The 11,182-nt window shown below is 46.9% G+C and overlaps 1 protein-coding gene across 3 annotated transcripts in view; it reads right to left on the bottom strand.

The window, feature by feature from the left end:
* The window catches only part of GYS1 (glycogen synthase 1), a 30,205-nt gene extending 19,034 nt beyond the window's left edge, over window positions 1-11,171 (bottom strand). Inside the window, exons 1-3 of one of the 3 annotated variants that reach the window (XM_083471876.1) lie at window positions 10,078-11,171; window positions 7,117-7,291; window positions 1,376-1,557 (exon numbers count right to left, since the gene is read on the bottom strand). In XM_083471876.1, coding sequence (XP_083328002.1) covers window positions 1,376-1,557; window positions 7,117-7,291; window positions 10,078-10,080 — 360 coding nt within the window. In that variant the 5' untranslated portion in view covers window positions 10,081-11,171. Of the gene's footprint in view, window positions 1-1,375; window positions 1,558-7,116; window positions 7,292-7,972; window positions 8,026-8,442; window positions 8,660-10,077 lie in introns of those variants that run through there. The other 2 variants (XM_083471877.1, XM_083471878.1) reach the window with 2 other exon arrangements.
* Between the last annotated feature and the right edge of the window lie 11 nt (window positions 11,172-11,182).

Raw genomic sequence — 11,182 nt, forward strand, 5'->3', positions numbered from 1 at the left:
CCCTATCAATTGCACTGCTTACTATGGGGGTCCTCCCAGCTTTGTGGACAGCCGTCAATGCCAGCAGCAGCTGCCACAAGGAATGTGCAATGAAACCACAATGTTTGGGGGATGAACACAAGGAGTATCTTTCTCTGTGTTATGCCCCAGCTGTTGACCCTTGGTACGATAAAAACTGTACCTGTAATTTTAAGGATAAAATCACTTAAAACTTGTGCTAGAGATTTCTGCATTATAATGTTAGATTCAGGCACGACCCAAAGAGGCAAACGAGACCCCAACTGATAGCTATTTGGACTGCTTGGATTCCACAATTCTGCCCAAGTGTAGATAAAATAAAGAACTTCGTACTGGGTGCAAAATTCAGCACCCTGAAGGGTTCTGCTTTTATTTACAGTGGTACCTCTAGTTGTGTTCCGCTCTTGTTACGAACTTTCAGCTTACGAATGCGGCAAACCCAGAAGTGTTTACTTCTGGGTTTGCCACGCACGCATGCACAGAAGCGATCTGTGCGCTTTGAGCATGTGCAGAAGTGCTTTATTGCGCTGCGCACATGCACGGAAGAGGCACTGTAGTTGCGGACTTTATGGGGTGCAAACGGCACCCCGAAATGGATTAAGTCCACAACTAGAGGTACCACTGTATTTTAAAATAAGTGTCTTGCACTTAGGGGTGTGACATGGCCCTCTCTGCCACCGGAATGCGGGGTGGGGGTGCGACAAGCAATACACTCCAAATGAAGAAAAAGAGGAACAAGGATGCAATAAGAGGAAATGAGAAGACCCTTATTTTAGACCAGGGAACCTCATATAGAGAGACATTAACCACAAACAATGGTGGCAAAGCAGGTTCTAGACTGTACCACTTCAGACTGAGAAAGGGACTCACAAGAACGTGTGCTTCATTGGGTTGTTGTTTTTTAAAATAACTCCTGCAAAATTAAACTGGATGTATCCTAGGCATGCCAGCTTCCTATATGTAGGAATGTTATTTTTTTCTGTGGGGGAGGAATTCTGTCTTGTCGGCTCCCATCTGCGGTCTGAAAAGGCACAGTACTGAAAGTCACATGACAGTCACAGTCACATGACACCCCCTCTGTTAGGAAGAAAGGAAGATGCTTTATACCAAGTCAAATCTCTTGTTCATCTAGCCCAGTATCTGCTACTCTGACCAGCTCTTCAGGGTCTCAGGAAGACGTCTGTCCTGACACCTGCTGCCTGATTCTTTTAATTAGAGATTAACCAGGCACCACCTGCATGCACAGCATGTGCTCTACCACTGAGCTGCAGTCTCTGCCTCAAAGGAAGGTGAGGTGCTGCTGCACGAATTTGGCCTCTGTGGACCCCAATTTGGCCTCCCCCCCCCCGTTTCTTACCTTGCATCCTTTTGCGTTCATGGAGTCAATGGTGCGGCGGATGGCAGGGTTGAGCGGCTCTATGAGCTCTACCTGTGTGCGGACATTCAGCTCCAGGTAAGGCCCAATCAGGAAGTAATTCTCTCCCCACTCATCCAGCGTAATCTTGGCTTTGGTCTGGATAACCGTGTAGATCCCACCAACTGAAGGGAGAGAAGATGTGGCATTAGCTGACCCCCTATAGGCTGGTACCCACCTGCTCCCAGACATCAATGCGGTCAAGCACAAAGAGGGAGTTTCGTCCACTTTCAGGGGTCTTGGCATTGGGTTGGTTTGTGACCACAGGATGCTGAATGTGAAAATTATCAGTGGTAGATTGAGGAGAGGCTGAAAGGAAGCACTTCTTCACACAATGTAAAGTTACGGGATTCGCTAAGACATGATGTAGGGATGGCTGGTGGCTTTCAAGCATGGACAGAGAAGTTCATAGATTCAGAGTTGAGTAGGATCTCAAAGGTCACCTAGTTTAAACCCCTGCCAATGCAGAAAATCCACTGCTTCAGTATCACTTGCTTGGCTTCAACCTCTGCTTAAAAACCTCTAGTGAAGGAGAGTTCTCCAGCAGCAGCTTCTGAACTGCTGAAAAGCTGTGCCATCGGGAAGTTCCTGATAAATGTTTACTTGAAATCCCCTTTCTTGTAATTCGAATGTTAGTTTCGTTCCCACCCACCCAAGCAACAGATTTGCTCTATCATCTATGTAACAGCACTTCAAATATTTGAAAATGGCTATCGTATCGCTTCTTAATCATCTCTTCTTCAGGCTAAGCAGTTCATGGAGGATAGGTCTATTCGTGGCAATTAGTCACAATGGGTATATCCAGTTTGAACATTCATTCCACAATGGAGGACAACAAGAAGGGAGGGGCATTTTTTCAGGCTCTTGCGTAGGATTCCCAGAAACACCTGCCTGGCTACTGCAGGAACTAGGATGCCGGACCAGGCAGGTCTTTAGATCTGATCCAGCAGAATTCTTCCTGTACTCCTGTGGTTGTACTGCTTGGATGTTCCTCAGTGAACCTATTTCAGTGCTTTACAGTAACCTACTAACACTATTTCCCTTCGATAGGAAAAGCCCTTGTGCAATGCAACAGCCTACTTTCGCTAGATCCTTAATCAGAAATGGAAGCATTCCAACATTAAGTCAGAAACATTAAGGGGAGGTTGGCTCGTGCATGCTCCCAATGGATGTCTGTGGCACAGCACAACAATTTCCACATGTGAACTGCAGGTCGAGCAGAATGGTTCTCAGTAGGGGCAGCTCATGTTTGGCTCCAAATCATCATTGAGAAAGGATAAATCATGGTGAGGAACATGAATTTGTGGATGCCACAGAGATGCACTTACTTAAACAGTGCCATAAGCAGAAGTAAGTAGGTTAGGAGTGCACAACTGTTTCAGTTACATCTACTTAGGTTTAGGTACAGATATTAGGGTAGGGATGGGAATCCTATGGCTATTCAGATGTTGTTGGACTACATCTTCCATAATCCCCAAGCTGTGGCCGTGCTGGCTGGGGCTGATGGGAACAGGAGTCCAACAGCATTTCAAGGGCACAGGTTCCTCATTCCTGCAGTAGGGTATTGCTACACTTCCATAGCAATGTCTGAGGCAGAATTCATTCAGGGGTGGTGAACAAGCAGCTACACGATGCACACCTCTTCTGAATGGGTTCCTGCTTCAGCATTATAACAAAAAGGAAGCTTTGAGATACCCTTGTGTCTGCTCACCAAGGCTTTTGGGGTTCTGGGATTTGCCAAGGAAAACTGGAATGATGCAAGCTCCACCCCAGCAGCCTAGGAGATGCGCAGATCAAACCTTTAGGTCTTTCAGTTTGGAGTTGCCCCAAAGTACTTCACTCTGACTCAGCAGATCCGAGAGAATTAAGGAGGCCATACACTTGCTCCAAGATTCCCGGCACTAATTGTTCTCTTATAACCAGTTAGGCACCAGTTCTCTTCCTGGAAAGAGCACAAACTCTGCCATCACTTGCAAGCCACTTCGCCTACCTATGGTCCTGGCTGCCTCTGTCAAATGTGCATCTCATCTTGGCTCGCTGCATCCCTTTCCAAGCTAGTAAATCGAAAAGAAGGGAGGAAAACCACCTACATGAATAATGTAGGTGAAAAGGCTTGGCCAGGAAATCAGCACTGCAGGATACAAGGGTCTGGGGCATCACTTCTATAAGGAGCAGGTGCCATTTTGGGGCTGGATAAATGCAGGCATCTCACATGGACTTTATGGGTGCACTGCTGCTCAATTTGGCCTCAGGCAAGACCTCAGCTGGATGGCTGCAAACTGAGGGCCCTGAAGGACAATGCTGACCAATGTCATCCTGTACACTACCTGGACAACCGAGGTGCCCTAAACATAAGAAGAGTCCTGCATTCTGTTCAGTGGCTCAACCAGTTGGTTGTGGGAATCTTGCAAGCAGAGCCTGATCACAAAAACAATCTCCCTTCTTGTGGGTTCCAGAAACTGGTATTTAGAAGAGAAAGAGCATTGCCTCCATCCCAGCTACTAGACATTGATAGCTCTGATGCTTATGTGCCTTTAACAACCCCAGTTTCATTCATCCCCATGACCATGACGCCAAGGCACTGTGTTCTGTATTCATCATTCCACAAATATATGCAAGCCCTACTTTGAGATAATGGAAGAAGTACTTAATATTGATACACCTTCCAGACTTTCAGGAGCTGATTTGCTCCAATATTCTTCTGGCACACTGCTTCCTAGTAACTCCAAGTTGCGATCTTATGCGGTACAATTGCTGTATTTCAGAGTGTACTAGGACATAAATATGTATATATTAACTAGGGTCTGCCACCCCTCATTCCACTTCCCAATACCATTCCCCTACACCCAGAACAACAACCCCCTCCCTTTATATCTCACCCCAGTCCCTCACTTATCCTGCCCCTCAGCTTCCCTCTCCCCTCCTACCCCACCCCATAGAGCAGCTTGCTAAACCGCTATGTGAAAGTGTGCTTAATGGGGAGGGGGAGGTGCTTCACACAGACATTTAGCAAACTTCATTGTGCCTCTGATGGTCCCTTCCCCCCCCCCACCCCATCCACTATCACCCCCACACTTGCTTGCTTGCTTGGCTGCCTGCTATTCACCAGACAGGAGTTGTCAAGGCTGCCTACATGACAACAGCATTACCATTTTATGCATATAGGAAGAGACACATGCACACATAAAGAATTTCATAGGATACATTCAGACACAAATTCCAACTATGTTTTACAAAATCACAGTGCAACACTATGCCTGAAACCAAGTCCCACTGTATTCTGTGCAACTTATGCTCGGGTTACACATGCATAGGACTGCAGTCTTTGGCAGATTTCAATATCTAAGACCTGCCTCCTCTCAGATCCCCAAGGATCTTGGTGGAAGCAACTGTTTAAAAAAAACACACCAACAAAACAGTTAAGGCAAAATGCAGTTATGTAAAACAGTACATAAAAAGCCATTAAAACTGCTTCAGCCTGCTTGGCCCAGTGTGTCAAAAGCCCGTCCTAAACAAAAAAATTCCAGAATTGCTCAGGATCCATCATTAGCCACCACGTGCCTTAGTCGTCTGGCTCTGCTGCATTGGTGACATGGCTCATGCTTGATCTAATAGTCACAATGGAGAGCATCTTCCACTGAATGTCCTAAGAAAAACAGCAGGCTTTGCAATTTAAAACTAGCATCTTGAATGGTGTCCAAAAGACAGTGTGGAGCCGGGACTGATGCTAGAGCACAACCGTAACATTTTCTTGGCAACCCACCCACCATCAGAAGATGGGCCTCCAAATTCTATATCCAATGGAAGTTTCCCAGAAAGCCATCTAAAACACCCCCTTCTTGAATATACCATCTTCAGGTACAAGACCTGGGATGCTGAGGTTTTTTTAAATGGGAAAGGAACTGAGACTACAGAAGGGAAGAAACGAATAGTGTACCTTCAGTAGCAACACACATATTAAAGCAACATTACTGCCGTTTCCTGATATTTAACCATTAAAACCAAAGACACACAGGAAAGAGAGAATAGGCTATGTTAATGTGACAGGGGCAGGCAGAGAAAGGAAGTACATGATGTAGAAGTTCAATTCCCTAATGAACAGAAGTTGCAACAGGCTCTTAATAGTTACCTTTACATGTTGCTTTACATGTTTATAATCCCATGAGGACTAACAGCTTGATTTTGCTTCAAACTGAAGGCAGGTTTTTTTTCCTAGGCAGCATGATTCCAGGTGAGGTGGCTGAATCATGACACTGGATAGGGAAGGTTCTGCCAACCTGACATTCAGAAGCAGCCACCCTCCTGCTTCTAAGCAGTTGCCTATTTATACAAGGACGCAGCAACTTCAAGGACTGTGTGACATTTCAAGAGGTTCCTTATGTAACAGAACGGTGTGTGCGGTTGTGTGTGTGTATGTTGAGTGTAACCTGTGTATGTGTGCGCGTGAACGTGGGGAGGTTGAGTGTAACCTTTCTGTGTTGGTAATATAGCTGGGGCATGCAAGGCACGTGCTCAAACTCTGGGGAAGAAGCCAGGAGAACTTTAACCTCCCAAAGGGTCATGTCCTTAACAGCGCACATGGGAACAGGTCCTCCGAGATAGTGACGGCGCTGGCAAGTGTCCAGGATTGAAAGGAGTCTCTATTGAAGCCCACTGCCCCTTGTCCAAGCAGCTCCACAGCTGCATCCTTTCAACATCATTGCACCCCATGTTAATCACTTTATAGCCTGACAAAAGAGCACCAGGACTTCTGAAGCAAGACACATGGCAACTGATTCAGCCAGAGGGCACACTGGGTGATCATTCTACATTCTGACAGCTGACTGCACTGGGAACACTCAGAATAATGGGGCCCTACAGCTGCCCATCAACCCAAGTTGCATTAACATAAAAGGGGAGGCTTTATAGCTAGGAGGTGCCATGCACAGTCATAGGAGGAATAAGGCCTAAGCTACTTCCCAGACCTGTTGATTGCAAGGAAGAGACCACAGAGGTCCATTATAGGAGGAAGGGGAACCCCAGAGAAAAGAGGATCCCTGACTTTCAGCTTCCTTTCCTCCGACACGTGCCCTCCAGATGTTTTGGCTCCAGCTCCCATCAACAAAGTAAATGGTCTGGGGTGATGGGAACTCAGATCCGACAACATCTAGAGGACATCAGGCTGTGGGAAGGATACCTTTACCCTTTTCAGCAGGGATGGGGAACCAATGGCCCTCTAGAATGATATTGCTGGACTGCAACTCCCATTATCCCTGGCCAGCGTGGCTAATTGCCAGGGATGGTGGGAAATGTAGTCCAACAACGTCTAGAGGACTGCAAGCCTGCCACTCCTGCTTTAACGTCTAGGCCAGGCTTTCCCAAACGTGGGTCTCCAGCTGTTTTGAGACTACAGTTCCCATCATCCCTGACCACTGGTCCTACTAGCTAGGGTTGATGAGAGTTGTAGTCCAACTGGTGTAGGCTACTGGCTTTCAGGACTCAACATTACTTTGCTTACAAATATCTCAGCAAGGCGTGTTCCCAGTCCCTCCTTATGCTCACCCACTAGTCCCAATTCTGCAACACCCCCACCAAGGAAAAGAACCTCAGGCATTCTGGTTTCCACTTGCCAACCTGCTTGAGCCCATCAAACATCACCATTTTCCTTAAAAAAAGAAGCAGCCTGAAAAGAGATTACATCTTACCTTTATTGGCCACTTCCCAAGCCACCTCAAAAAGGATGGCATTTTCTAGGTCCAGTTCATCATCCCAGTCCTCCAATCCTGTCAGGGAGGTCACTGAGAGGCTGCGGGCGAGTGGCATGGTGCCCCAGGGGTTGAAAGTAAGGACAAGGGGTTTCGGGGGAGGTCTAGGTCTAGCCTGGAGGAATCAGAAAAAGAAGGTCATGTTCTATTATCTATTATTATATCTATTGTTCTACTATTCTATCATGCCTGGAAGGGTCTCCGTAACTGGTGAGAATTTCAGGGTTCCCTGAATTCTAAGCATCCAGTTCTCTCAATGGGCTTAAATAAAATCCCTTCCTCCTCAGATCCTAGAACTGTAGAGTTGGGGCAATCTAGTCCAAGCCCCTACAATGCAGGGATCCTTTTCAACCCTCCTTTTTTCCTCCTCAGACTACTTGGGAGTCCTGGCTCCCAGCCCACCTTCTCTAAACCATTATGAACCAAGTTTCTGTCTCTGTGTTTGCCCCCCACCCCACCCCCGTTTTGCTTCTAAAGAACCCAGGAGTCCAAGTTCCTTCCTCCTCTCCACTACCACCACCCCTTGATCTTTTCGAAGGCTTGCATTTAGTCTTGAGTAACAGCAACAGCTGAAGGAGGGGAAAGGGTAAGATGGGAGGTCTGCCGAGAGCTTTCCGACTGCAACATTTAAGAGCTGGCAGGGCGGATGGGTGCATTTTAGAGAAGCTTGAAAGGAAGAGGGCATAGAAATCTTCTGTATCTAAGTAGGAAGGAACAGGAGTCCCGGTTTTTCCTCCTAAGCAATAGCTAGAAGGAAACCTAGGCGAAGAGAAGGCGGAGTGCAGGCCTCGCTTACTCTGCAAGAGACTCTGGACAGCAGGCTTGGGATCCTTCCGGGAAGCGCGGAAATGACTAGAATATAAGAAGGAACGTAGCGATCCTTTAAGAATCTTGCTAGGAACAGGGTGGGGGAAAGGAGAGCCTATTAGATTTGGGATCGCAGGCCTGTGGGAGCAGAGGTACAAGATTTGTTCCTCAGAGGTATTGGACGAGGGCTGTGCAAGGATAGGGAGGGCGAGAGAGAAGGAAGAAAGGGAGAAGTAACTGTCGCAGGAATTGTGTGTGTGTCTGTGTGTGTGTGTGTGTGTGTGTGTGTGAAGCATGCAGTCCGGTTCCCATTGGGAATCGGGAGGAGCAAGAAGAGCTAGATACAGCATGAAATGAAAAGAGTCATATAGTTATGAATAAAGCTGGGTCACTGGCGATTAAAGGAAAGGGGGATCTGGAGATCCTTGGGAGCGCCCGGGGGAATCCGGCTGTGCTTACCTCTCTGCAGCTGAGGACAAACTACTTGCTCGCTCCCCCGCACCTCCTCCCCCTCCCCTCCAGACCCTCCTGCTCAGAGGCCACACCCCTCAGTGGGCGGGGCCACGGCCCAAGGCGGACTCGCCCCCCTCGACAGGGGCAGCCTTCTCATGCCTCCGGGGTTTTTTTCCTGCTTCTGCCCACCCTGACCCACGTTCCTTTGCCTCTCCGGCTTTCTTGATTGGCTGAGGGGGAAGCCTCCCAGCAGGCTCGGCAGCGTCTCGAACGCGTCGGAAAGGAAGAGAGGTTGTTGCAAGGTCTTAAAGGGGAAGTGTCGGCAGTGAAAGGGAGGAGGGGTTGCATTGGCGATGGAAGGAGAAAGCCGAATGGGAAAGGTGGGGGTGTGGGGGTGTGCATAGAATATGGGTACAGGGAGAATCAGGGGCGAAAGGGGTTCCAAGAAAAATATAGGAGGCAATTATGCAGAGTAATAAAAGACAGCTTAAGGACATACTGTGGGGCAAAAGGAGAAAGTCTGGTTGAAGGTGAGTGTGGGTTAATGATAGAGAAGGAGATTGTGGGATATAACAATGGAGAATTTGAGTAAAAGCACAGTAGGGTGGTTTGAGGGTTAAAGTGAGATTGTGGTATAAAATATGGGGCTAATGACAGAATCAGGTAAAAGGAGATTATGGAATAGATGTTGGGATAATGATGGATAATCAGGGTGAAATCAGATTATGGACTAATTAACATCTTCCTCCTTCCTCCCAATTCCTTTTGTATCATGCATCTTATTATTGATCTTTGTAAGGAGCTCAGAGAGCCTGAAGTGTGCAAATGCTTCAAAGAAATGAGAGGGGGAAAGCAATTAGGGCTGCACAACTTTTGATCAACTAGGCTGAATCCTGTTTACCAGCTGTGTATGACAGCCCACTGAGGTACAGTAAACTTTGCTACCTGCCTGAGATTGCAAAAACAGGTTATCAGTGGGAAGCAACTAAAAGGCATAAAACGAAATATTACAAATGGATAAAAATAGTTTGCATCATTTTGTTGAAATATATTAACCCATGTGCTAGTTTAACCTCCCAAAGCGAGACACATGGGTCTTGCAACACTTCGGAAGTTGCTCCATCTTGGGTGTTGGCAGGACTCTGTGAACAGGGGATTTTGGATGAAGAGAGGCACCCAAAACAGTTCTGTTGGCAATCTGGCTCAATTCAAGGGACCCTTAAGGTAGCAACACTGTTTTTTTGAGTAAGCCTCATTAAGCTCAGCAGGATTTATAATGTAGATAGGATATTAATTTTCTACAGTATTATCTTTCCTTTCCTTCCATTAAGGAGCTCATGGGTGCTTACCCATCCCATTTTATGACCACAACAACCTTCTGAGGTAAATTAGGATAAGGGATAGTGACTGCCTGATGTGTGCCTAGAAAAACTTAAGTGACTTGTGATTAAAAAGACACAAGGGGAAAGTGTTGGAGGTCCAACCACTGCTAAACTCAAACACACATAAAACATTTTCCTCTGAATTGGCCTGAGTCTCTTGGTGTCAGATTCGTTAGTATCTGTTATGTGTTTTCTAAATTCACTGTTCAGATTCCGGTTTAGTGAGAGCTTGTCAGAGATTTGAACAATTTACTGTTACCATGTAGCGTGCTGAATTATTCCTCACTGCGATACGTAGAAAAGGGGACGGACGGAGCTACAGGGACACGTGCATAACCTCACATTGTCAATGGCACCCTTCTTGACCAATAGGATCTCATTAGGGCTTCGACCAATGAGCTTTCACGAAAGAATTCCCAGACTGGTAATGGCGCGGCCCATATAGGCCTGACACTAATCAAGGAGGCCTGTATTTGTTGGGTACAGACAGTTCGCGCTTTATGAACGATAACAAAAGTACCCAATCAAACATGATAGCTGTTAAATTGACAACGAACTCGCCCAATAAGCGCTTCTGTTGAAGAGAAAGGGCTGTTGCTAATCCCTAAGTGATATCTTGCCCTTCTCAAATAGAATTTGACCTTAGCCGTGAAGCGTTACAACTTTTAAATCCTTTTATAATCGTTCCCGCCAATAATTGTCATAGAGATCCGCCAGTAAGTGAATGAAGGGCGCTATGTGGGGATTTAAATGTGTGAGTGACTGCCAAGGCGGCCAATGGCCATTAGAGAGTCACTTTATAGGCGGTCTCTTCCTCATCTCAGCCAATCGATCCTATATTCGGTTTTTCAGGACGGCTGTCTCCTAATTCCTTAAGCCATCCGGCTTTCACTCTGTGCTGCTGGAGTTTCTCATTCAGAATGTGGATTCCTTTTCAGGATCCCGCTCTTCCTTTGTCATGTTTCCCTCGTGTCAAATTATCTGAAGCGACTGGATTTGAAAGCGAACGCTCTTATTTGATTGCCACTTAAATGAACCAATAGCTTCCACGTTTGAGAAGGTGGGACAAAGAGAAAACCCAATAGTTATGGAGAAGACGGAGGCCTTTATCTTTGAATGACGCTTAGGTACACCGATAGTTATTCGTCTATCGCTGGTAAAAACCGCCTCCCTGCTACGATTGACGGCCATTTCCCCACCTCATCTAATGGCATTTAAAGCTCATGGAGTGGAAGCAACGCCCCCAGCGCTGACGGACAACTTCCCCTCCCCGCTCCTTTGGATCTTTAGCCTCTGGGAGCGCTCAGCGCGCGCGCGCGCAAACGACCGACCAAGAAGCCGCTCTGCCTCTCTGAGTTGGTCCA

Source organism: Podarcis liolepis (assembly GCF_965112155.1).
Source record: "Podarcis liolepis genome assembly, chromosome: 13".
Classification (NCBI taxonomy): Eukaryota; Metazoa; Chordata; class Lepidosauria; order Squamata; family Lacertidae; genus Podarcis; species Podarcis liolepis.